At 39.7% G+C, this 27,924-nt stretch overlaps 1 protein-coding gene across 3 annotated transcripts; it reads right to left on the bottom strand.

Moving 5' to 3' along the window:
• Positions 1 to 136: 136 nt before the first annotated feature.
• LRRCC1 (leucine rich repeat and coiled-coil centrosomal protein 1) lies at positions 137 to 26,857 on the bottom strand. 3 transcript variants are annotated; one of them, XM_042465521.1, is made up of 19 exons: positions 26,744 to 26,857; positions 24,338 to 24,543; positions 23,711 to 23,776; positions 21,933 to 22,100; positions 21,262 to 21,431; positions 20,976 to 21,173; positions 19,882 to 20,075; positions 19,036 to 19,231; positions 13,484 to 13,632; positions 11,292 to 11,496; positions 10,790 to 10,929; positions 9,799 to 10,000; positions 8,447 to 8,632; positions 6,174 to 6,348; positions 5,432 to 5,595; positions 2,901 to 3,109; positions 2,541 to 2,678; positions 1,362 to 1,497; positions 137 to 471 (listed from the first exon to the last, which is right to left on the bottom strand). In XM_042465521.1, the coding sequence occupies exons 1-19, from the start codon at positions 26,821 to 26,823 to the stop codon at positions 349 to 351; spliced, it is 3,105 nt and encodes a 1,034-aa protein (XP_042321455.1). In that variant the 5' UTR covers positions 26,824 to 26,857; the 3' UTR covers positions 137 to 348. The 3 variants fall into 3 exon arrangements, with proteins under 3 accessions (XP_042321455.1, XP_042321456.1, XP_042321457.1); XM_042465522.1 differs by lacking the exons at positions 5,432 to 5,595; positions 6,174 to 6,348; XM_042465523.1 differs by lacking the exons at positions 21,933 to 22,100; positions 23,711 to 23,776; positions 24,338 to 24,543 and having other exon boundaries at positions 26,744 to 26,837.
• Between the last annotated feature and the right edge of the window lie 1,067 nt (positions 26,858 to 27,924).

Raw genomic sequence — 27,924 nt, 5'->3', positions numbered from 1 at the left:
TGTCCTAGTTCTGCAAACCCACCAGTTTTAGCCTATCCAGATTTCAAGAAAGGGAACTGAGTCATTTGAATTATTCCCAATGTCAGAAAAAAAAATCTTAAGTAGCTTTGTTTAAATAATTCATAAGCACTTATGGTAGTATTTTTGGGGGGTTTAATTTCTTATAAAAGCCATTAATAATAAACATCCTAACAAAGAAAATTATTTATTTTGAAAATATTGTACATAAAGTGCAAGTGATATATCAAGCTAAAATATACTACTTTTCCAGTTAAATGTCTTTCTCAAAAGAATTATGCTCAGCCCAATGGTTACATCAACCAATTAGACTGTCACTTTTCTCTGTATTCACAGTTCTTGCTGAATGTCACTCAAAGCAACTGTAAGTCGTTTAATTTTCTCTTCCATGACTTTTTTATTGCTTGCAGTTTCCTGCAGCAGCCTACGCATTTCTTCTTCAACTTGGTAAACCTAAAATAAAATTCAGCAATATGTTAGCTACAAACGGTGCTCTTTTGAACTTATAATCTATTAATATTATTTATAATATATTTGGGCACTGAAAGATTCATTAGCAGTATCTTGCTGTCTTTTTCACATACTGTGAATCTGCATTTCTTCTGAAAATATTACGGAAGAGTAAACAAAGGTTTAAAAGCAGTTTAAGAGGACATACCTCTGAAAGCAAGAACCTCCATTTTATTTTCTGGAAACCATACATAAATGTTTGAAATACAATTTCAATCACTATGCAAAATCCATTACTGCATTAAAAAGGTTTAACACAGTTACTAAAAATGGCATAAACATACAACCGAAAGCTAGGTTAAGAGAGAAAACAGTTGATACATTTTTTCCAGAATTATGATACTCCAGCTTCCAGAAGCTTTCCTATTGAGAGAGTATCTATAAAATTGGTTTCTGCCAGACCTCACTTGAGAATCAGTTCTATAATTTTGCAACCTAATAGGAAGTTCTAGAAATCTTCAAATATGGGCTTCCCCAGAGCATACTAGATAGAAAGATGGAATAGTCACCAAACATTTTTGGCCAGTCTTAAAGCCACTGAAAAATTTGTTGCAGACAACAAGCAGCTGTCAAGGAAGCTTTAGAGGTAAAACGTATTAACTTGAAACCAACCTAGAACTGCCAAAGCCACTGGCATTATGTATACCACACCCACAAAGACATTAGACCTTTGCTTTTTACACATACAGATTATTCTTTTGAGGAAGCCCCGCTAGTGAATGCTTTAATAATCCATAAATTGTGAGCAAACAATTTTTCCAACAGATTATTTACTGATTATAAACAGATTTAGAGATTATAAACAAGTGAAAACACATAGCTTTATTCATTACCTTTTCATTTGCTGCCACAATCTGTTGCTGCTTTTCATTTGCTAGCTGAAGCAGTTCAGCTTGATGTGCTGCTAGTGTTGATTCAAGTTGCCTTCGGAAAGCATCATCCATGGAATGCAGCTTTTCTGTTAATGCCCTAAACACAAGATGAACCCTCCAATCTGTTTATGGCAACACAAGCTTAGATTGCTATTATTTCACATCAGTACTGTGAGCTTAGAAAACCTCCAGTAGACTTCCAGTATACTGAAACACAACCTGTTTAGTAACATCTTTTATGGAATATATTTCAAATTCTGACCATCTTGAGTTGAATACACATTAACATAGCCAGAAAGGCAAACACAATGACGTTTACACAATAAATCAGAAACTGAATCTCAATATTATCAAAGCTAAATGCTGATGCAACAAGCTATTATTTTCTGCTTTTATCCCCTTTCCCCACATCCGGGTAATAAAAAACTAAGCAGGTACAGTTTAGCATCTAAACCCTGGATTGTGGTTTATACTGTACTGCCCATAGAAACCAGAATGTATAAATCAACACCACATCCTTATTGTTAATCCTGACACAATAAGCCCCTGCCCTGAATTTAGACTAAACTATCCCCAGCCTATGTTTACCTTTTTCCCCAAGGAAAGATTAACAGGTTGACAATGTTGTTTAATAAGCATCAATGAATGATATTATACAGTATGTCCGCGTCATACGCAGGCGCGCTTTACGCGGACTTGAGCTTACGTTCTCAAGCCGCGGGGAGCGCGCAGGGCGGAAGGGGCGGTGTGTCCCATTTAATTGAATGGGTGTGTGCACTGGTGGCGCCTGCGTGCCGCCGTGCATGAGCCCCATTGTTTCCAATGGGGCTTGAGCATAGGCGGAATTTGCCTTATGCGGAGGGATCTGGAACGGATCCCCCGCATAAGGAGAAGGCCGACTGTACTATTATTTTAGCAAAGACCCTAATAATATGTTCACATGTTAATTTCTAGGAAGACAGAAAAACAAGACAGAAAACATATATACTTATAAACAAAATAAAATACAAGGGGGGAACCTTACTAAGCTCAGGACATTTCAATGCTAATACAATCAGTCTGTCTAAACATGATATACTGGCTGGTTAAATGATTCCTGCTTTATCATTATGTGTGCATTCAGTTGGCCTATTTATTTACCTCTGTGCTTGAAGACTTTTATCTCTTTCCTCAGTCAGTTGATTTTCCTTGGTATCAAAATTTTCTTTCATTTGTTTAACCTGTGCTTCCAGCTTACTCAACAATCCTCCTTTATCTTGCCACTTCTTATTCATTGCACTGAAATATAATGGATATGTTCAGAATGGCTTCAGAGACTGTTTGCAATGCACCAAAGAGGAAAAAATGACATCCTACTTTATTTGTTAGATTTATATCTCATTTTTCTAATAAGTGCTGCTCAAGTAGTTGAAGTAGAATCATGTTTTAATCTCCCTGTCATGCCCAAATATGATGCATAGTATTTCAACACATGTAGACGATATTGCTAGTTTTACTCACTTATAAGCTTCCTTGACTTCTTCAAGCTCTGTATCTTTTTCTTGCAACTGCTGTTTTAGTTCATCTTTTCTCTCATTTTGCCTTTCTAACTTTTCCATAAGATTATCCAGCTGTGCCTCTTTTTCTTCTAGCTGTGCCTGAACTTGCTTTTGAATTTCAGTACTTTCTTCACGATGTTTTCTTATTCGCTCATCTCGTTCCTGTAAAGCCTTTAATATATTTTTTCATCAGTAAATTTGGACTAAAGTCTAGCAGCTGATAGCTCTTAACACTTTAGTTTTGACAATTCAACTCTACTTGACTGATCGAGAAAGTGAAAAGCCATCTTGATAAAGTACTAAGGAAAAAATTAACCTCCCAGTGTTTTTTAAAGTTAGCTAGCTGTCACATCTAAAAGTGTTTAGGTCAGAACCAGTTCTGTCCACTTCTAGGGAGAAATGAATATAGTGGTTAAACAGTACTTTGTCTATCTTCATAATGGACAACTTAGTTACCTTATATCCATCATAATTATTAACAGTATATACTTCCTTTTCTTTTTAACAACCTGAAGATTGGGACAGATGTTTTATAAAACTTTTATTTATACAGTCCGCCCTCCCTTTACGTGGGGGATCCGTGTTCAAGCCCTATAGAAAATTAGGTGCGTGGTCGTGGTGGTGCGCAATGCTTATGGCATAGGTACGCATCTCATTGCTTCTAATGGGGCTTGCCTTCCGCGTAAGCTCAAAGTTGCGGAAGGCAAGCCTGTCTATGAGGAGTATTAGAACATATAGATTTATTTAATTTTGGACTGTGTGGACTTCACTCTGACCTCAAACTGACCTCCTAGGGACACTGCCATTTCTCCAAAGCTTGCAAAGGAGGGGGTAGGAGCCCTAGAAGATAATAAACTGGAAAATCCCCACAGGAAGTTTGGGAATTGCTAAATGAAAAAGCCATCACCTGCAAAACCAACACAATGCTGATTGTTTGTTTTCAGCTTCACACTTGATGGGCCGGTGATCAAATCAACGACCCACCCATGTATCTATTGGTCTTCCCCGATTGTGTCAAGACCCAAGTGCATTGCCTAGACCAGTGATGGTGAACCTATAGCACGCATGCCAGAGGTGGCACTCAGAGCCCTCTCTGTGGGCACCCATGCTGTCGCCCTAGCACAGAGTTTGCCAGAGTTTCTTACTAGTAAGCTAGAGGGACATGGCACTTTGCAATAAATAAGTGGGGTCCGTGTTGCAGTTTGGGCACTCGGTCTGTAAAAGGTTCTCCATCACTGGCCTAGACTATTCTTCACCTTGGCTTAACAAAGCCCAGGTCCTTACACCCTTTGTCTTGGCTTCAGCCAAACCATTAAAGGTCATCACTAGAGGCTAGATTTCGCCTATATCTGTAGATTTGTCCACCCAGTGTGCTATTACCAAGTATACAGCCCAGTTCATGCCAGATGGGACTCTGATTTTAGCTCTCTCGGCCATCTGGTGGCCGTGTCTCTTCCATCATCCCAATCTACATTGGAGTCCCGGAGAAGCCTTCGGAAGTAAGTATCTTCCATAGTTTTGCCTCTCTCAACTCTCTCCTGAATTTCCCTCCTTTGCTTTCGTTGAGCATTAATTGTGAGAGTGTGTGTGTGACTCTTGCTGTGTGTTTGTTTCTCTTTTTAAATACATATTTGGACATTAATTGGAGCAGTCTGTCTCCACGTCATATCTTAAGGGAATGTTTGGTCCTCTGGTTGTTAACCCTCCCTCTTGTACAAGCAATCAGAGCGGCTTACATAAAATTCTAATACCTTGTATATAACCCACATTTCCCTCCCCTCCTTAAAATAACAAACAAGTAATAGTTAAAATAATCTGTAAACAGATCACAATTAAAATCTGAATTAATATTAACAAACAACATCAATCCAATCTGGGCGAAGGCTAAGTGAAGGATAAAGTAAACAAACTCCATTTTGATGGCCGGATTTTTCTTATTCTGGAAAGGCCTGCCAGAAGAGATCCGTCTTGATAGCTTTCTTAAAGCTATCTAAACTGGTAATACTTGGATCTCCTCCGGCAGGCCATTCCACAATCTTTGTTTCATGCACAAAATTATTTTAAAATATTGTATATAAAATTACTGGAACACTATGTATATAAGATGTAAAACAACACATAAATTAATCTATGTTTAGACTTGGATCCAAACCTCAAGATAGTTTGTTATGTATATGCAAACATTCCAAAATCCAAAACACTTTGGGTCCGAAGCATTCCATATAATTGAGACTCAGCCTATAATTTGCATGCTGGACAACATCATAAATAAGACCAGAAGTGGGGAAAGGGGGGGTCATCCAGATGATCTCAATAATCCTAACCATGATAGTCAATGGTGAAGAATGTTGAGAGCTATAATCCAACAACATCTAATGCCTGAAACAGATCCACCCACAATAATTGTCCCATATTTTTATGTTTCCTTATATTGTTAAAATAACCTTTAGTCAACGTCTGCTGCTTAGGAGAGTTTAGAGAGAGACCCCTTACTTCTTTTAACTTTCTAATTGTTTCTGTTTGATCCTCCACTATTTTACATTTTATCTTCAATGCATCATTGAGACGTTCATTTTGTTTTTTCAGAGCCTCATTCTCACTAGATAGAATTTCTATTTTGGATTCCAGTCTCCCCCGATCTTGAGCAAGAGATGCTCCTAGTAGAAAACAAAAACACAAAAAAATGCTTAGAGGTTTCTGCTTGGCAGATAGTGAAACTAATGTCAGTTTGGAAAAGCCCCTAAAGAAAGCAAAACCCACCACCTTCTCCTTTTCCATCTCCCATCTCTTAAACATCTATCACAGTGTATGGAATATTACAGCAATCATTTGAAAATGGTTAGCTTATTCGGCATAACAACAGAGATAGCATGCCTAGATCTTGCCAGCAAACACTATTTGAAAATAGTGTTTTGACACTATTTGAAAATAGTGTTTTGGATACTAATTTCTAGGAACGCATTATACAGTGGGATGAATACCAAGATGCTTTCAGAAATTAAACAAGTAGTTGCATGTGTGATATCCCCAGCTCCCAACAGGAGCATGCTGGACTGGGAATCAATGCCTCTTAGATGCCACAGATGCTTGGGGCTTGCTGCCATATGGCTAAGTAGAGTACCATGAGGAAGCAGATGCTTTGCAGTCTTACAGAATTACTACAGAAGCATAAGTTACAGCTCTGTTCTTTATCTATATCCTACAAGAGACAAAACAGAACATTCTGAATGATTACCCTGCTGTGCTAGCTCCTGCCCCCATATTTTCCTTTCTGCTTTTAATCCATCAATTATAGATTCTTGAGCTGTTATCTGTGAAATAAGTTTCGATTTTTCCTGTTTAAGAAGCTCAAGCTGAATTGTCTTCTGTTTATCTTCCTCCACCATATTTTCAAGTGTTCGAATCCGACTCTTTAGAAAAAGCAGAAGAAAACAACTTTACTCTTCACTCTCCAAAATGTGCTCTACAGACAGAGCTGTTTGTTGATGTGATGTAGCTTCCAATAGGAAGTAGCAGAGCTAAACTGTTACCGCTAAGAGATGGGGCAAATGATGCTGGACTGCAACTCATAGCAACCCTAGCCATCAATTTTAAAGAGCAAGGATGATGGGAGTTGAAGTCTAGCAACTTCTGGACAGCCACAAATTGCCCAACCACAATGTAGATAATCTGTTAATCTGGACCAGGTCAGGGCTGTGTTGCTTCTGAAATACTAACCACTGTTTTGTGATGGAATGTTTCCTTCTTTTACTTTTGGGATATGCTTTGTTTTATACACAGTAAAATGACTGATTAGGACAGCTTGTCATGTACTTGGCTATATTTTGTAGAGGAGAGGCGGCAAATATTTGGCCATCCAGATACTGGATTTTAACTCCTAGCATCTTCCACTATTATCTATGCTAACTAGGGTTGATAGGAATTAAAGGCCAAAAACATCTGAAAGGATAATTGTTCTTCTCTGCTACCAATGCTGATACAAAAGGAAGTACAATTTGAAATTATGAAGCATACCATAATACTTGAAACATAAAAATGGGAAGGAGGATAGACTGTAGAAACACCTTTCTGTGGTGGTGAGAGTGCATGTTCCTGTGAGGCAATATGCTATGCTGATGGTAGCAGTGCTGGTAGGGGTTTCCATGTCAGACAGGCTTTTTCTTAGGATCCAGACTAAATATAACAGCTACTAGGCAGCAGCAAAGACTCTCTTAGAGATAATACCAGTGGCACGATACCTAACATTTGTTAGAAGTGTACAGAAGAAGGCCTGGTAAACCCCTTTTGAATATCTTTTATCATGAAATTCCTATGATGAGACAATCCAAATGAAAAAAGAGAGAATGCCAGAAGATTACACTTTCACATCAGATGGCACTGAATAAGCTACTAGGGTAGAGCAGAGTACAACTCCATGTAATGCTCTGGCCAAAATGACTAAAATAAGACTGTAATATGAAGTCGAAGGCTTTCATGGCCGGCATCCATAGTTTTTTGTGGGTTTTTGGGGCTATGTGGCCATGTTCTAGAAGAGTTTCTTCCTGACGTTTCGCCAGCACAGAAAACCACTAAGACTGTAATACTTTGGACAGATCATGAAAACACATGACTCCCTAGAAAAGATTATGGCACTCGCAAATGTAGAGGAGGAAAATCAAATTGATAGACTCAGTCAAGGAAGTCACATCCCTATGCAAGACCTGAGGCATTTGATAACAGGGAGATTTGGAGATCTTTTATTCATAGGGTTGCCATAAGTCAAAGTTGACTTGACAGCAGTTAGCAGCAGTAGCAGCTTCAAAACTAGCCACTCTCAAAATCTGGAATGACCTGCCGGAGGAGGTTTGTCAGATTACATCTCAACGCATTTAAAAAGGCGATAAAAATGACCCTCTTCTGGCAGGCTTCCCAGACTAACCTCTGCTAAAACTGAATCAACTGCCCGATTAACCAGCCTCCCTGCTTCAATACTGCCTCATTATTGTCAGCTTGTTGTTATCTCCTGCTGAGCTATTTATTTGTTATTATTTTAGCTAAATGTTTTACTGTTATTAATTGTACTGACGGGAGAGATGCTAGAAGGGTGGGGGGTTCTGGGGACTGTTCTGTTATTATTTTTGTGATTTGTTTTTGGAATTTTCTTTGCTGTTACCTGCCTCGATCCTTAAATGGGAGAGGGGGGAAACAAATAAATATATTATTATTATTATCATCATCATCATCATCATCATCATCATCATCATCATCATCATCCTCCATGTAGGCTCATGCTAAAATAAAAACCAGTTAGTCTTAAAGGTGCTGCTACATTCCTTTTTCCTCCTCCCCCTCCCTTCCTCCCTTTTATGTTGAAAGAGACTAACATGGCTGCTTCTTTGAAAACATGGTAACTGAAGTGCAGTGCCATAAAATACTTCTATGCTGTTACAATGCAAGACTCCTTCTGTTTTAATACAAACGACATCATACAGAGGACACAGAAGATGATACAAGTCTAAAAATACATACTTTCAAATTGTACATTGTCTCTTGCTTTGATTTAACTAGTTCTGTAATCTTCACTTTTTGTTCTTTCACCATTGATGTCAGCTCTTGGATCAGTGTAGCTGATTGCTTTTCTTTTTGCTGAGATTGAACAAGAGCATGCTTATGTTCTGTCAACTCAGCAGCAATGTCATCAAAGGCTTCTTTAACCTATTTCAGCATGAACAAAAAGTTGAGAAAAGAGTTCCACCATGACAGTGTTTCTTCCAGAATAAAAACAGCAATGTAATATTATGAAGACTGGCAAAATATCAATTATGAGATGCATAGTTTTGAGTACTCAGTTGAACCCATTTCACAGGATTGGTGTGAGCATATGTTGGGAAGAGAGCCATCTACGCTGCCTTGAGCTGACCAGTGGAAAGATAGGATATAAATGTAAAGTATGAGTAAGTATTTTTTTTTTTTTTTAAACAGATTTGACATCAATCGCTAGAACACAGGCAGAGCAATGGAACATTGAGACATCTCCTAAGGCAATTAGGAGTGAGGTAGAAACAGTATCTAACATTCTCCCACTATTAGTTCTTCCTCTTAACTACTTCCCTCCCATTGCAAGCAGACCTAAATCTTTTAATCAAAAACCTTCCCTCAGTTCTGTGTCCTAACCTGACCATTCCCCCACCTTCTCTAACCTCAAAGAGCTCAGGGGCCAAGGAAGAAAAGTAGGAGTGGGGTGGAGATTTTGATATCAAATGTCCTTCTCCAAGGTCAGAGCTCTGTCCTCTGAGGACAATTTCCAATCCATCCTTTGGCCCATGGTGTGCTGTCCCAAAGAGTCTAGGACTAAGATCTTTCACTGACCAGGCAATGTGTTAAGATTACAGGATTATGCACTGTGTTTCTACTAGAGAGACCTACTAAATAACCTGTTGAATGGTGACTCATTTATATAAACCTCACAAACTTTGTCACAGCCTAGGGATGAAGATTAAAAAGAATGATATAAAGACTCCCTGCCATTTAAAAATATGTTTTTATTGTGAATCATGACATTTTAATAATTTCATTGTTTTTAATAATGTTGTACGCAGTCTTAAGCACTATTGTTTTTTGTAGAAAGGCAAGGTAAAACTAATAAACAAAACATAATAATCCACTTGGTATGCACTGTTTTTTTAGTATTTAAATCAAACATGGATTTTAAAAAATTAAATCAAATTTTTCCCTTAACTCATTCATTTTTTTCAGCCTCCACCATGAAAGGAATAACTCACTTTTTTGTTTGTTTGTTTAAAAAGGATTAAATGTTCTACATGCCCTACAAGGGGAGGAATTCAAAAGGTTATACTCCCTCTATGTTCTTCAGTTCTTACCTCTGTAAATCTTTTGGCTTCTATAGTTAATGCAATACGAAACTCATCTTCTAAATCCTTATAATTCTGATTTAACTGATGCACTTTCTCCTGCAGTTCTTTGATGTGGTGTTCATGCCCCTGCCGCTCTCTAGCAACTTCCTTTGACAGAGCTTCTTGGAATTCTGAGCTGTTTAATTTAACCCTAGTTTCAAGTTCTTTTCTGGAATGATACACCATGCAAGAAAGAAAGTAAATGCTAAGATGAACAATTACTTGTCCCTGAATTCCTTCCATACTTATGTGGGCATAATTACACCAGCCCCTTTCACGCTGCAATCCTGGAAGTCAAATAAAATGGCAAAATTCTGAGTTTGGAGTAGCCACCCCCACATCCATTTGTGCGTCCGGGGCTGCTGCCGGCATTCCACTCCCTTCCCGTACTCTCCCTTAACCCCTCCCTCTCTCCCTTATGCTTTACCAAGCATGTCTTTACTTTTTTTTGTTTTTCAACTATTTTTGCACAATTATAGAGCTCTGCAGCCTCAATTTAAGTTTTTAAAAATGATTTTTAAAATTTTTGAGTCTTCAGAGCTTCAAAATTGTGCAAAAACCAGAAATAATTAATAAAAGAAAATCAAGGGGGAAGAGGGGACAGTGGCACCACATGACTACCAATCGTGGGAATGGTTTTTTGCACTTGTGGCATTGCACGATTAGCAGTTCATTCACAGGTTTCCCACATGAATGAAAAGGGACAGGGCAGGGATGCAGCAGCTAGTGGAGGGAAGTGGCATCATGCGATCATTGTCGTTGATGCTGCTTCCTTCCCATGGGAATTGTGGTTTAAAAGCTGTGTGATAAAGCCCTAAGAATCTCACAAGTCCAACTAGGGCAAATAATGCTTGAGTGAATGAATCTGAATGAACTGACTGGGATATAGAACATATAGGTTAGTATGTCAGAACAACCATGTCTGTATTTACATATGGGATTATCAAAAGGCACGTACCTGTGTTCTTGCTCTCTCAACATAAGAAGTTCATGAACTTGTTCCGTCTTCTCTTTTTGTTGCCGAAGAGATACCCGGAGTAACTGTACTTCCCTTTCAGCTGCTGTAGCTTTAAGTTCTGCAGCTTGAATGTGTTTCATCTGCAGGATGTTACAAACCAAGATAAAGCAAGATCGCAGCTGTCAATGTTTAGTATGACAAGCACAAAGTTTTGGTACAGCTGCCTGTTTTCCCTATAATTTGTTATAGAAAGCCTCTAATACTTAGCATTCTGGCTACATTTACAAGCAGCTATATGAGCTGCTGTAATAAATATCATGGGGCAGTATAGTTTTCAATTTTTATAAATTATAATATATATCATGTATTTTGTTTGGCTAATACACACATGATAAATATCCTCCAACTATGTTTTCTCCTATACAACTGATACTGCAAGATTTCCCATCATATCACCTGTAAACCTCATTTCGCCCCCTACATTAAATACAAAACATGGTACCTCTGAAGCTTGCTGTTGTAACCTTTGTGATTCCATTTTGGACAATTTTTCTTCTAAAGTCTGCAATGCTTTTTGTTGATCCTCCTCCTTCTGTTTTGACCGACTCAGTTCCTTGCCAAGTCTTTCTATTTCCTCTTTCAACTGCTGCGTATCAACCTGAAGTTTTGTCTTTGCATTTCTTTCTTTTAAAATTAGCTCTCTTAGCCTGGAGGACAGGAACAGTAAATTAACGTCTACCTTTGTTAAAATAAAACAATGAAAACTATTTAGGCAAATTAAGGTGTTTTTTTTAAAAAACTGAGATATCAGAATAATTCTTCAAAACTATTAGTTCTCACTGAATTAACACAACATACCTAACCACTGTTTCTACTTTCAAGATATATTAATAGGCAAGTCATGCTGCTTTTCTGTTTTCTTTTTCAAACCTTCTAGCGTTTCAGTTTTTAAAGCTTACTGTCATCTCGTGGAGCATCAAAAACTATGGAACCAAAGGGCAACTTTAATCATGTTTTGCTGATTCAGGTATCTTGTTGAAACCCAATTATGCTTCTTTAATCATGGTTTGGAATAATATCTAAACTGAGCCATTGTTAGAAGATAGCATGGTTAAATAAAATACTAGATTTCTTTTAATCCTTACAATCATTACAGTTAATTGTATTAATAGCTTAAAACTGAGAAGCAACTTTGAGTGGGGAGACTTTCCAGAAGGGTAAAGGCACAGAACTCAAAGTTCAGGAACCAGAACTGTCAATATTTAACTGATCACATCTCAGCCATTTGGTTAAGATCATGCACCTATACAGTATTTTAACTCAAGGGTTTACTCATCTGCCTCAAAATACTGGAGACAGACATTTTGGGCACTTTAGACAATCAAAGCATTTCAATGTATAGCTAAGCATAATTATTGATCTGTCTAGTTCTGTAAATGTTTCTGTTTAATTTGCAGTAGCTAAACTACAGTGGTCCTCTAGCTCTACCTGAAAATACCAAGGTCTGAACCTGGGTCCTTCAGTATTCAAGGAATGTATTCTATCACTAAGCTATGGGCTCTGCAAATGTAAATCCATTTCTAATTAGATCCTCTTAGCAAGATACAGTGGTACCCCGGGATACGAATGCGCCGCCTTACGAAATTTCCGGGTTACGAAAAAAATCAATAGGGAAAAACTGTTCCGGGTTACGAAGGTTTTTTCGGGTTACGAAAAAAAATTTGGTGCTTTTCGGCGCTATTTCGCACGAAATCGCGGCTTTTCCCCATTAGCGCCTATGGCTTTTTCGGCTTACGAAGCATTTCGGGTTACGAACGCGGCGGCGGAACGAATTATTTTCGTAACCCGGGGTACCACTGTACTGGTATATTCACTGTAGCTGTACTCAGTATTTTAGCAATTTTTTTAAGTTGCACTGTAAGCAGCTCTGAATCTCATATGGGGAGAAAGACAAGATGTAAATCATATAAATATAATTCTGTGGTGATGCAAGATGAAAACACACGAAAAGTCTTATGCTATGCGCACAGTCCACCACCTCAATTTTTCTACTGTTACAGATGCAAAGGTGGGTTTAAAAAAGGATGCAGAACAGGCCAATAATCCAAATGATTTTTACAAAAAGGTGAGTTCAGACTGTGAAGGCAACTAAATAAAGAACAGATTCTGATAACCTGAGTAGGCATATTCTTCATCAGGAGAAAATATTTAAAATTTGATGGTGGAAAAGTAATATTCCTTTTCCAAAGTATCACTATATTTAAGGCATCAAAATTTGTGTAGGATCATTAGCAAACCATATATGTTTTTAAAGCCACAAGGTAATAAGCACTTTCTGAAAATACTTAAAAAGACTTGAAGGAGTAGCTAATGTAATGTTTCTAACAGTAAGCCTGACAAAGACATTGGGAACAATTTTCTACAAAGGTATTCCTCTACCTACTTTTAGCGACCATCTGTGTCTGATCTGAAAGTTTGTAATAGACAAAAATATTCCAATTGCTGTTTAGTCTTAAATGCATTAAGAATTATTTGCAGTTCAACCTACACGTACCTAGTGAAATTTGTTACCTATTACTGCTTTTAAGTTCTTTCTCTATTACCTGAAATCATAAAAGTTGGGATGAGTGGGGAGTTCAGTCTATGTGTGTGTGTGTGTATGTAAAATGTCAATTGAATATGTTGGTTCTTTACCTTTCTGTAGTATATACTGCCATACTTTGAATATCTTTTTCTTCTTTGGCTTGGTTCTGCAGCATTTTGAGATTTTCTCTTAATTTCTTTTCAGCTTCTTCAGCCTTCCATCTCTTCTCTTTTTCCTGATCTAATTCTTGAATTAGCGTCTGAGCCAGGAAGAAAGATCACATTTTGGAGAAAAAACAAAAATACAATTATTATTATTATTATGTTTATATCCCACCTTCCACCCAGTACAGGGACTCAAGGTGGCTTACAAATATAAAACAGTCCAAGTTAAAACATTATAAAACATGCAAAATACAAGTTTAAAAAACAGTTAAACAATTAAAACATATTATAAAACTCCTTAAAACAAAAACAAAACAATGTAAATCCATTTCTTATTAGATCCTCTTAGCAAGATACTGGTATATTCACTGTAGCTGTACTCAGTCTGGGCATCGACAGGGGAAGTGTGACGCTGCAGGTGCTCTTGGACCTCTCAGCGGCCTTCGATACCATCGACCATGGTATCCTTCTGGAACGCCTGAGAGTTGGGTATTGGAGGCACTGCATTGCAGTGGTTCCAGTCCTACCTCTCAGGCAGGTTCCAGATGGTGTCACTTGGAGACAGTTGTTCGGCCAAGAGGGAGCTCAAATCGAGCGTCCCTCAAGGTGCGATTCTGTCCCCAATGCTGTTTAAAATTTACATGAAGCTGCTGGATGAGATCATCCGGAGACATGGGACGGGGTGTTATCAGTATGCTGATGACACCCAAATATACTTCTCTATGTCTCGGACTGAAGCAGTGACTAAGGATGGCATCTCTCCTCTGAATGCCTGTCTTGGGGCGGTAATGGACTGGATGAGGGAAAACCGACTCAAGCTGAATCCAGGTAAGACGGAGGTATTTGCTATAGGAACCCCGAATCCAAGAATGGAGTTATGTCAGCCAGTTCTGGATGGGGTCACACTTCCCCTGAAGGATTCTGTTCACAGCTTGGGGGTCCTCCTTGACTGGTCGCTCCAACTGACAGCTCAGGTGGATGCAACAGTCAAGAGCGCCTGCTATCAGCTTCGTCTGATACGCCAACTGTGAAGACACACCCAACTAAAGGTGGTGGCAGGTTTGGGTGTGCAACGCCGGTACCCTGGTGAGATCAAACTCTTCTACCCAAAAAAGGCTCTGAAGCTGAATGTAAAGTTCAAAAGGGGGGAAATTTAATTTAAAGGACAAAATAAAGAGTTTTCTCCTCCCCAGCTCTAAATAAAAGATACTTTACAGTTTCAGCAATCTTCTGGATGTCATCTTTCTGGGTCTGATGTTGGTTTGCTCTCCTCACTCAATGGAGCTGGTGCAGGGTCTTTCAGCTCCTGAATTCTTTATTCACTTGTTGTTGGTAACTAATTTGGCTGAGTTGGTAACTAAAATGGCTAAAGTGTAAGAAATGCCCTTTCCGGCTGTCTGGGCCTGTTTGCCACCAAAAAGACAGCTCTCTGCCTGCTCACAGCAAAGACTGCTCCAAAACAAAAAGCTTCCAGCTACAACAGAGCATGCTGGGAAAGGGCAAACCAAACCTGGAAATAATGCAGGGGAAACCTACAGCTCCTCCCACAAACTAATACAATGAACCTTTCTACACTAAAATAATCTATGGCCTGAACCAATGTGAAAGAAAATGCAGGGGAAAATTCAATCAGTCCTGGCAGGACATCACACCAACTGTGTCCCTTCTTGGAGCCGAGGGACCTGGAAACAGTAGTACATGCACTGGTAACCTCTTGATTGGACTTCTGTAATGCACTCTACTTGGGGCTACCCTTGTGCCAAGTTCGGAAACTTCAGTTGGTACAAAATATGGCAGCCAGATTGATCATGGGAACTTCTAGGAATGACCATATAACACTGGTCTTGAAGTCCCTGCACCAGCTGCCTATTAGTTTCCGGGCAGAGTACAAGGTGTTGGTGATTACCTTTAAAGCCCTACATGGCTTGGGACCAGAGTACTTGAGGGAACGCCTTCTTCCCTATTGTCCGTCCCTCACACTAAGGTCCTCAGGAAGAAATCTACTATAGCCAAAAAGATCTAGGCTAACATCAGTCTCCCAGAGGGCCTTTTCTACTACTGCTCCAAAACTATGGAATGACCTGCCGGAGGAGATCCGTCACATTCCCACTCTGACAGCTTTTAAGAAAGCACTGAAGACGGATATCTTCCGGCAGGCCTTTCCAACTTAGTTACCCTCCCCAGATATAGAGATATTTGTCCCCTCATCTGTCTATTCTTCCCCGCCTATGTTTCTGACTTTTTAAAAAATGTCTTTAATGTTTTTATACTATTACTGTTTAATTCTGTTTTAGTACTGGGAACAGGGGGCGGGTTTGATTTCTTTTTTAACTCCATTGTAATGTGATGTATTTTATTGTTGTAACCTGCCCGGATTCTTCGGGATTGGGCAGGCTAGAAATAAATCATTATTATTATTATTATTATTATTATTATTATTATTATTATTACAGCATCCATGTCATGCGAAAGCCTGGCGGCATAAAAATGTCTTTACTTGCCACCAGAAGGACAGCAGGGATGGAGTCATCCTGGCCTCCCTACAGAGGGAGTTCCAGAGCTTGGGAGCAGCCACTGAAAAGGCCCTTTCTCTTGTTCCCACCAAACACACCTGAGAGGATAGTGGGACAGAGAGAAGAGTTTCTCCTGATGACCTCAATATTCTTGTGGGCTTATACAGGGAAATACAGTCCTTCAAATAGCCTGGACCCAAGCCGTATAGGGCTTTATAGGTCAAAATCAGCACTCTGGATTGTACCCGGAAATGGACTGACAGCCAATGGAGCTGTTGCAACAAGGGAGTTGTATGCTCCTTGTAACCAGTTAATAGCCTGGCTGCAGCTCTTTGGACCAGCTGAAGTTTCTGAGCACTTTTCAAAGGCAGTCCCATGTAGAGTGCATTACAGTAATCCAAATGGGATGTAACCAAGGCATGTACCACCATGGCCAGGTCTGACTTCTCCAGGAATGGGCACAGTTGGTGCTCAAGTTTTAGCTGTGCAAAGGCACTCCTGGTCAACGCCGATACCTTGGCTTCCAGGCTCAGTGCTGAATCCAGAAGTATCCCCAAACTAGGAACCTTAGTTTTCAGGGGAAGTGTAACCCCAGCTAACACAGACTGAATCCCTATTCCAAGATCTGTCCTTCGACTGACCAGGAACACCTCTGTCTTGTCTGGATTAAGCTTCAGTTTGTTGGCCCTCATCTAGTCCATTACAGCAGCCAGACACTGGTTTAGGACAGAAACAGCTTCCTTGGAATTAGGTGGAAAGGAGTAATAGAGCTGGGTATCATCAGCATGCAGGTGACACCTTACTCCAAAATTCCAAATGACCTCTCCCAGCGCTTTCATCTAGATGTTAAAAAGCATAGGGGACAGGACTGAGCCCTGAGGGACCCCACAGGCCAATGGCCAAGGAGTTCAACAGGTATCCCCCAGCACAACCTTCTGAGAGTGCCTCTCCAGGAAAGAGTGGAGCCACTGTAGAACAGTACCTCTAAGCCCTATCCCAGAGGGGCAGCTCAGAAGGATACCATGGTGGATGATATTGAAAGCTGCTGAGAGGTCCAACAAAACCAACAGGGACACACTCTCTGTGTCAGATTTTCTGCGTAGGTCATCCATCAAGGTGACCAAAGCTGTTCCTGTTCCTTAACCAGGCCTAAAACCAGACTGACATGGATCTAGATAATCCATCTCTTCCAAGAACACCTGGAGTTGAGAGGTTATCACATGATCTAGCACCTTGCCCCAAAATGGAAGATTGGAGACTGGCCTGTAATTATCTAGTAAAGTAGGATCAGAGAAGGTTTTTTTCAAGAGGTCTTACCACAACCTCTTTTAGGCGGGTTGGGACCCTGCCTTGCTGTAAAGAGGCATTAATCACTTCCCTTACCCACTCCAACAGTCCTCGTCTGGCCTGTTTAATAAGCCAGGTGGGACAAGGGTCTAATATACATGTAGTGGCTCTCACTTCTCCAAGGATCCTGTCCACATCATCAGGCTGCACAAACTGTAATGTATCCATCAATACTGGACAAGCAGGAGCCAAGGATCGATCCACTGACACTGTATTAACTCTGGTGTCTAAGTCAGAGCGAATCTGAGCGATTTTATCAGCAAAATGATGAGCAAATTCTTCACAGCAAGCTGTTCAGTGGCTTACATTCTCCTCAGGACCTGATCATAACAGATTCTTAACTACTCAAAACAGCTCAGCTGAGCAGTTCTGTGCAGCTCCAATAGTTTTAGTTTAATAAGCCTTTTTTGCTGCCTTTATTGCATCATCACATGTGATTTAAAAACAGTGCTAGAATTCCTCTTTATTCATGCGATAATCATAGGATAAATTGTGATATTGTGCAACGTCTTCATGCCATTGCGCAGTATTTACGGAACCATCCCGCTATGCTCTCATCTTTCTTGTCCATGTGATAAAGTCCTATGTCTAAGTTATGTCTAAAGTTCTATGTCTGCATATGTATACTGGTTAATTTTTGAAATTATTAATAACTATATTAAATTTTAAGAATGAACAAAAAATTGATTGATTCAGCCTGAAAGAAGGTGGCCAATGAAGGTCAACAACCATAAAGTCAACCGATGTTAGAAAATAGGAGCTACTGACTGGTAAGTAAAGGAAGTGTGATGGCATTAATAGAATTTTCAACAGAAGAGGCCAACTTTTTTGTTTCAACTTCATACATCATCTTGTACCTAGCCCTGCATATTTTATAGTTTCAGTGTTGATGGCAAATGTTTCTGAAAGGGAGGAAAAGGGTACAATGCATCTCATATTTTCTTTGGAAATACAAAAATGCCCATATGGTAATTCAAGAATTAAATTATGTGCTCTGGAGACTGGAATGAAAGAGCAAACTGTGAACTCATACTCACCTGTCTAGACTTGAACTTCAATCTATAAGCAGAATGCTTAAAAAGCCAAAGTGTGTTGGAAACAAACAGGGAATTGAATCTGACAGGTACATTTCCATGGATTTCCATGATCCAGATCTAATTGTAATAGACTGAGTTGAGCAGAATGACATCTACAACACCCTTGCAATGGCTCAGAGATTTACAAGGCTTTTCAGAAGAGAAGAGCTCTTTCTGTTCCCAAAGATCCTGAAGAGAGTCCTGCCAGCAGAAGGAGGTCAGCCAATTTTCACCAATTCTCCTCTTCCCTTTCTCTTTAACATCCAACAAATGTGCACTGAGTGCCTCCCCCAGTTTCATTCCAAAGAGTCCCCAAACCCTCCAAATTAAGCTTTTCAGAGGGCTCAAGACAAAAACCCCTTTCCACTGGCAGGAATGCCTTTTGAACTAAATTCCACTGAGGGGATTCTCCCGCTACCAACTATTGTTAAAAATCAACATCTTTTCATCTTTGAACATAAATTAGAATAATTTTTGAACTCAAGCTTGATATTAAGAACTGGTTTCTATGCTATGTAAAAGCCATTGTTACCTTGATAGCAAAACATTAAAATATATTTACCCTGTAAGTAGAGTCTTCTGGTGTATTTGAATCCATGATTTTTAGTTTTTCAATTTCACTTTTCTGTCCATGCAATTTCTTGGGTGATTTCCCAACTACCTCCAAGCTTGGTATTTCTGAAGCTGGGCTTGAATTTTCTTCTGCTTTGACATAAGATCCTGGATTTTTTGACTTCATGCAACTCTGCCCTTCTCCTCTAAAATGACATAGAAATTAAGTTGATATGAACAGGAATACATCAACAATTCGAATTAAGACTTGCTAACATTGCCAAATATATGGCATTTAAAATGCATCCTGAATACTTAATAAAGTACTGACAAATGCAACTGTAAGATGAAACACTATACAGACAATCTAATGGCTAACTGTAGTGTATAAAATGCAGTTATTAAAAGCAGCAGTTGAGCTTTCAATGCTTTCCCTTCATCTCCTTCAATGCTTTTTCTTCATCACAACTTCTTCTGCCTTTTTTTTTTTTTTTTTTTTTTGCTTTTAATAACAAAACTATTCTCCAGCTGGGATAAAATTATAATCATCAACCAGATGTCAATTGATTTTTCACTCCAATCCTAATCTAACTGACATGGAACCCAAGTTATATTCAATTTAAGGAATTTATTTTCAAGAGAAGCCTGTTTAGAACTATCTGCCAAGTTAAAATATGTGATGTTATAAAGATCTAATAGGGTTCAATTTCATGTACATCAGCAGTAACCTAGAATATGATTCTAAACATGCTTACTCAAAATTAAATCCCACTGAATTTAAAAGGGATTCTTTCCAAATGAGTAGATAAAGGAATGCAAGTGAACACAGAAGTAGCTATAGCTGAACTGAAGTTACCTGTCTGAAGTTTTGCCTCTCTGAGAGCGGTTCTTGGTAGATAAAGTTGATTTTCGATAATTAGGTACTCTGCTTCTTCTAGCTACCTTTCTGTTCTCTTTTCCACTTTCACCATCACTCTCTGAAGTAAGATCTGTCTCTCTTTTTGCTTTGAGAACATTCAGAGCAATGCCAGGTTGAGAAGAATTAGTTATCTAAAAATAAAAGGGTTTTGTTCAAAATTCACTTCTGATCCTACTTGATCCTGAGACCATTAATTTTAGAAAAAGGCTGGTTACACTAGAGGCACTTGTAATAAGGTCATATGTGAAAACATATTGACTTCAGAAGAAAGTATCCATTATTACTTCAAAAACCAGCTAAATAAGGTACATTTTTCCTTCAAGTTCACAACATACACAATCTGAGCTGTGAGCCACAGCATTTTTAACTGAGACACAGACTAATGTCACTCTGTTAGACTTACACTACACTCCAAGGCCCACTCTCATTGTCATCATGAGACAGCAGTAACTAATGCAGCTTTGTTAAGGATACCCTTTCTTCGAGAGGGAGCACATATTAGTGCCCATCCAGACTGTACCTCATTCAAAGTACAGATTGTGAGATGGGGTGGGCAAATGAGGTGGAAAAATAGGCAGTTGTTTCGGCTGTTCAATCACATCCTCTAAAATATAGGTACACAACATATAATGGAAACCTTTCAGTAGATGTTTGATGACGTTGAAGCCATACTGGGTAAATGGAAGTGTAGTCAGAAAACTGTGCCAAATAACCTATAGTAACTGGAATGGGAAAAAAAAAAGATACATCTCCGCTTTCCCCCCTTCCCCAATTGTTTCATACTCGTACAAATTAAGACAGGGCTTATGGTCACAGAGAATTCATCTAGAGGTTGCAAGAGATCAGCAACAGAGAATATGTCCCTCTGTTTTTACACCTGCTTACATAAATGTAAATGGATAATATTACTAGAGGCATCTCCACATTAAACTTGCCTGTATTTTACTGATTTTGTTCTTTATACGGGACATAAATGCAGCTATACACAGAAACATTTGTAAATCTGGGCTGAAAGACATAAAAATTGTTACCTTTTCTAGGAGGTGCGATATCTGATCCGCAAGTTTTTTTATTCTCATGTCACCATCACATTTAGTTCGTTCTGGTTCAGAAGAGGATATGGCTTCGGTTGATGAGCTAGTGACAGGCCAGGTTGCTATATTTGTGCGGTGGCGAAACTGAGCTAACACTTGATCAATGTGGGGTGTTAGCACTGGTAAATTACACATCTATTAATAAGAAGCAGACTGTAATATAGAAAAAACATATTGCCCTTTATGGTTTCGGGGAGGGGGGGGGGATATAGAATCACTGTACCTCTTCATCATCAACAGGAGAACTTGATGAGGCCAAGCAATCTAAAAAATCTTCTAAACACTTCAAATCTGATGAGTTTGCTTCCACCAAGTTTACTGATTCACCAAATATATTCCTTCCATCTAGGACAGTTAGTTGGGGTAACGCCTGAAGTAGGATCTCTCTGTAACCTTAAAATAATATTGAAGGTATTTATTCCCCTATTACTTACCAAGAAGAGTTTCTTTGTTTTTGGAAATCACAAATATATTTTACTGTAAAACATAAAGGAACATTCCATTTCATCTTCTGAAGAAACATAAATAATTGAAAGACTCAGTTATGAGCCAAAGACATAACTATCTCTGAGAAGATGCTGAATGAGAATTGTTGTTGTGTGCCTTCAAGTTGTTTCTGACCCCAAGGCGAACTTATCACAGGCAAACTTATCGTATTCTGGGGCTGAGATGGTGTGACTTGCCAAGGTCACCCAGTGGGTTTCCATGGCCAAATGGGGATTTGAATAGTAGTTCCCAAATCCAAAGTAATTCTTTCATGTGTGCAACCACTTTTTCCAAATCCTTTTAGTGTCCACTTAATTTCATACGCTAGAACAGAATCACAGGAATATTTCCATGACAAGGCAAGATCTGCTGAGTAACCCAAAACTATATTCTGCGCATGATTCATACCTATTTTGGCACACACTGGATTATTTTTTCCACTCCTCTCTAAAGATAGATTGGTCAAGTATTGTAATCCACTCAGGCACTGGAGTAAATGGTTAATGTTGCTTATGCAATTGCTGTGAAGTTCTATGTGACTAATTTTACAATTGGCGCCACGAAGAGATAGAAGTCCTGTAAAATCAGATACAAAATGATCAGTGAACTTTTCAAGAGGTGCCATTATTGTATTTTTAATATGATTAAATGAGTAAAAAAATCAAGAATGGCTGGAATTCTGTTGCTTAGTCCCAGCTAGACTAGACCTCTTTAACCAATAGCTGGACAGACATGCACATCCAGTTGATGGAATAGGTCTGCTCTAGTCAGGACTAACAGTAGGATTAAGTTTAATACGTCACTTACTTTTCCTTTGCAAAATTGCCAAAATGTACTTTGTCAGGAAATTAGAAAAAGATATGCCACTTTCCAAGGGCTGGGCTATCCCTTAGTTTGATACACCAAGGCTTCCAAGTAAAGTTAGTTAGCTGTCACATTTGCCAGAATTATGATCCTGCCCTATGCTAGTAATCACATTTTTCCCTGCATGGCACAGGAGTGGCAAAGGTAGGCCAACATGATCTACTGGTGCTAAGCAACCTAATTCTCCGATGACTTAGGCGGGATACAGACCACCCAAAGTGGGCAGTCTCCCACCACCCTAGTTTGCTCCGCGGGAAAGCCACAGCCTCCAGACCATGGAGTTCCCCATGGAGCAAAAAGAACCCTTAAAAGACAGATTCTTTATTTGGTGCGCTTGTGACACCGCAATGACCCAATGGCGCACTTGCGGTGTCACAAGTGCGCCGGGACATGCGGATGCTAGGCGTCCGTCATGTCAAAATGGCAGTGCCTATGTAGACAGGGCACCGCCATTTTGACGTCCTGGCAACGTACTAGGGTTAGGGAGCGTCTAAAAACGCTCCCGGGCAACCCTAGTACGTCGTCAGGACGTACTAAAAGGCCCACGTAAACAGGATCTTACTTCCTTCACAGCTGCTAAGCATTATTCCTCCTGCTGCCACTGCATGTGGTGATATATTCATGCTAGTGTAGTGCACCAACAGAATTATGAACATCATGCCCTGCCACCCTGCATAAAACCACAGCTCCTGGCACACTAAGGCATGTCTGCTGTAATGGTACACCCCCTACAGTCCCTGATTCTGCTCACTCATCAGCAGGCAGAGGGGCAGATCTGTGAGTCTGTTCCTCAAATAGCTTCATCATCTGAGACTCTATGAATTGTTCAAGGAATTCTGCCATAAAATTAAGTGAAGTGCTTTTAAAAAGCAAATAACATACAGGCACATACAGTCTCCTTAGTGTACTTGCCAAGTTTCAAGTGTCTTGGTTTCATGCTCTTGAAACTCTGGCTCTCACTGCCTTTTATTATTACAGAAAAAATATTAATACAGCAGCAACATTCAAACCCTAACATCTTTAACAAAACCATGGAATATGTGCACAAAACAATTTCTTCATAAACTTCTGTGCAACAGAATCCCTGGAGAATTGAATAATACAGACATTTTACTAAACTATATCATCACTTTAATTCAAAATACAATATAGCTCAATCATTCACTTGCAGCAGACTCCAGCCAAGATTTCATCTCACAGCTAAAAGTAGTTCATTTGTCTGAGGTTTCAGCAGACAATTCCTAAGCTACATGAATTATCTAACAGTAAGCCCCAATAATACTTGAACAGCTATATATCAGATGTAGCTGAAAATTTCTTACCTGTAAGGTCATGTATGCGGTTGTAAGACAAATTCAGTTTAGTTAAGTTAAACAGCTTTTCCAATCCTGGGAAGAGGTTAAAAAGTAAAGATTCAATGACTACATAAAACAAGAGCTGAAGAATCTATCAACCTGCAGTAAAAGACTGAAGCATGGAATTCTTTTGTTCCAGGCTCCAGTCATTGTTCCATTCCACTTCCCTTCAGTTTGCTTCCTTCACAACAGGAGTCCATGAGACACAGCTACTAAGAATGCTAAGTCTTCATTAAGCTGCTTGCCTTGTTATTTTTCCTAATAATTTCTGTGCTTGAGCAAACATCAAGATCCTGTGAACATACTGTCTCTCTTGTGTTGTTAGTTATTGATTCCCGGAAGATCCTGGGGGCAGAACATTGGTGCCCAGACCTACCAAAATTGTCACTCTTGCTCTATGAGATTGTGGACATGGTAAAGGAGGCCGCAATAGAAACCACCTCCCCATTTTTCCTGCTGGCATCCTCCCCTGGATCTCAATCGCTATCATAAATATGAAGAGCTGTTCTGTTCGTATAAAAAGAAGTATAGAACCAGCCCCAAAATTGCAACAGTTACACAAGCAACAAAATAATGATCCACGCAAGGACTAACCTTCAACTTTTGTTATCAAGTTACAAGCCAAGTTTAAGGTATGCAGGTTGGCAAGGGAACTTAGCCCTTCAATGCAGCGTATGTGGTTTGATGAAAGATCCAGATGTTGCAAATTCAATAGGTGGTCAAGCCTTTCAATCCTGGAGATCTTGTTACAGTGCAAGTTGAGTGTGTGAAGCTTTGAACTTAAAGATAATTCTGTTAAACTACAAATGAAAAGGATGTAACATTAGGACATTTTTAAATTGAAGTACGATTGTCACCAGAAGTATCTATATAGCACTTATCAAGCATTCAAAGCACACAGTAACCACATCACCAGTTCTGCAAGGGAGGTCAGAATTTTTATCTTGCCTGTGAAAAAAGCAGCAAAAGGAAAACCAGTTGCCATGGCTATGCTCCACCTGTCTTTCTGGCTCCTTACTATTAAGCCTTTAGAGATACAGATGCAATTGCTTGTTGATAAGTGCCAGTGGGTGTATAGTTACGATTCCACTTAGACAGGAGAGTCTTTTACTCAGTTATGTAATTCCACAGGGTGATCTTGAGCTAGTTCTCTGTCTCTCAGCACTATCTCATGTGGATTGTTGCAAGAATATATGGAATAATTCGTGTTATTAAATATGAAATAAATGCAGTCTTAAATATTTAAAAGACTGCCCAAGAGAGGAGGATGCAGGTTTAGTCTGTAGGAAGAGGTGAAGAGAGACTTAGGGAGCTGGGATGTTTAGCCTGGAGAAGAGAAGGTTAAGTGGTGATACGATAGCCCTGTTTAAATAGTTGAAGGGATGTCATATTGAGAGTGGAGCAAGCTTGTTTTCTGCTGCTCCAGAGAACAGGACCTGCATGGCAGGATGTTCAACTGGATGGCTCTTGTGGTCTCTTCCAATTCTATGATTGTAGGTCTAATGGTTTTAAGTTGCAATAAAGTAGATTTCCATTGAACATCAGAAGGAACCTCTGAACAGCTGTTTGGCAATGGAATTACCTAGAGACATGGTGGAATCTCTTTCTCTGGACCTTTTCAAAAAAGAAGCTGGACAGCTACTTGCTGAGGATGCTTTAACTGGATTTCCTGCATTGAATGGTGCTTGTTGGGTGAGGTTTATCGTCATAATAGTCACGTGAGCTAGACTCAGGGTGCATCTACACTATAGAAATAATGCAGTTTGATGTGCTGTAGCTCCATCCTATGAAATCCTGGGATTTGTTTCTGCTGCTCCAGAGACTAGGACCTGGAGCAATGGATGCAAGCTCCAGGAAAAGAGATTCCACCTCAACATTAGGAGGAACTTCCTGACAGTAACTGTTCACAATGAAACAAACTCTCTCGGAGAGTGGTAGAATCTCCCTCCTTGGAGATCTTTAAACAGAGGCTGTATGGCCATCTGTCAGGGATGCTTTGATTTAGATTTCCTGCACGGCAGAATGGGGTTGGACTGGATGGCCTTTCTTGGGGTCTCTTCCAAGTGTATGACAAGCCCCTCTCTTCATCCTCCATCTTGAGGGAGAGAGAGGCAGGCTAGCTCCAACAGGCCTGCCTGGAAGAAGACAAGCCCTCCCTTCAGCCACCAGCTTAGGGAGAGAGATAGTGTAGATCGGCTGGACTGTCCCCCTTCCCCACCACCATCATTCCCTTCTCCTTTTGTGTCTTGTCTTTTTTAGATTGTAAGCCTGAGGGCAGGGAAATGTCTAATTTACAAATTGTAAGCTGCTCTGATAGCCTTGGCTGAAGAGCGGGGTATAAATAAATAAATATTATATTATATATTATATTCTACGATTGTCATTTTACAAGGTCTTTAGCCTTCTCTGCCAAAGTGTGTTGGTGCCTCACCAAACAACAAATCCCAGAATTCTGTGCAATGGAGCCATGGCAGTCAAAAGTGGTGTCAAACTGCTTTAATTCTGCAGTGAAGTTGCACTCCTGGTTTTTCTTTTACTCCAACTCTGACAGTAACCAACATAACCCTTCAAAACACAAAGATTCTGATTTCCCCAACCTAAACTGTAATGTACCCCGGCTTTAGGGTCACCATAAGTTGGAAACGCCTGGAAGACACACACAACAACAACAACAACAACAACCTGAAGTTGTGTTTATTTATTTGCATACATAGATAAGATATTTAGCTAGCTAGATAGATAAGATAGAAAGAATAAGATTGGATAGATAGGTAGGATAAGTAGGTAAGATAGGTAGCTAAGATAGATAGATAGATAGGTAGGATATAGGATAGATAGATAGATAGATAGATAGATAGATAGATAGATAGATAGATAGATAGATAGGATAGATTGATTGATTGATTGATTGCTAGACAGGTAACTCTCTTTGCAATATCTTGGAAGCCCTCGCGGTTCCTGGAGGAGGAGGAGGAGGAGGAAGAAGAGGAGGCTGCTCACCTTCGGATGCCTTTGTCCATCAGACTGAGCTCCCCATCCGCCGCCATTGAGCGCGAGCCGCGGGGCTTGCCGCCTTCCATTTTGAATCCCTCCCCAGGAGCCCCAGCCAACGGCAGCGCGGTGCATCATGGGAGGAGGGCCGCCCTCGAATAGCCTGAAACAACCTTTGCGACTGCGGCCACAAGATGGCGCCCAGGACGCAGGAAACATAGAGCTACGCAAAGCCAAGAGGGGGACGCGGCTCCATTATTTTTGTTCTCCCTGGATCAGGGGTTCCCAAACTGTGTCCTTTGAGAGATTTTTTGGACTTCAGCTCCCAGAAGCCTCAGCCATGTTGGCCAACAGCCTGGGATTCTGAGAGATGAAGTCCAAAAGCCCTTAAAGCGCACATTTTGGGGGCTATCAGTGCTTCTCAACCTTTGGGCCTGCGCCAGATGTTTTGGACTTCAATTCTCAGAAGTCCCAGTCAGTAGGCTCATTGTTCAGGAATTCTGGGAGTTGAAGTCTCAAAAAATCTAGAGGACCAAAGGATTATCTATTAATTCAGGTGTCTTTAGTCATGCCCAAAATGAAGGGCATTTTGGAATTATTCCTTCTGGACTGAAGATGGAAATGTAAGAAATTTCCTGGAAATGGAGGGTGGCTGCTCACCCTTTATCAGAGTGGCCAGATGTCCTCACCACAAAGGAGATGTAGTGCTGGAGAAGGGTGTGTTGCCTACAAAGGTGTGAGGCTTGGAGAGCCTCCACTAACAACAGTAGTCTATATTTAAAACGCTGGGGAATATTACTCTTGCAAGAGGGTGGGCAACCTCTGGGACCAAAAGCACCAATATATATACCAGTAAGTGGTATTAAACTGCAGTAATTGTGTGGTATATATTTGAAACTCCTTGAAATGGCATGAAACAAGGGCTTATGTAGATTTTGAGTCCTTATGAGAACTAATACTCAAGCCTAGCGGTGAAGAAAGGAAGCCCTCAAAGAAATCTTTGGATATTTTAAATAAAGAAATAATCCTCAATAATAATAATAATAATTATTATTATTTATTATATTTTAAATAAATAAATAATCCTCTTCTAGAACATAGTCACATAACCCAAAAAACCCACAAAAACTATGGATGCCGGCCATGAAAGCCTTCGACTTCATAATCTTCTATTTCTTGCCATTTTTGTT

Source organism: Sceloporus undulatus, chromosome 4, assembly GCF_019175285.1.
Source record: "Sceloporus undulatus isolate JIND9_A2432 ecotype Alabama chromosome 4, SceUnd_v1.1, whole genome shotgun sequence".
Taxonomy (NCBI): Eukaryota; Metazoa; Chordata; class Lepidosauria; order Squamata; family Phrynosomatidae; genus Sceloporus; species Sceloporus undulatus.
This window is presented reverse-complemented; position numbering and strand designations above follow the sequence as displayed.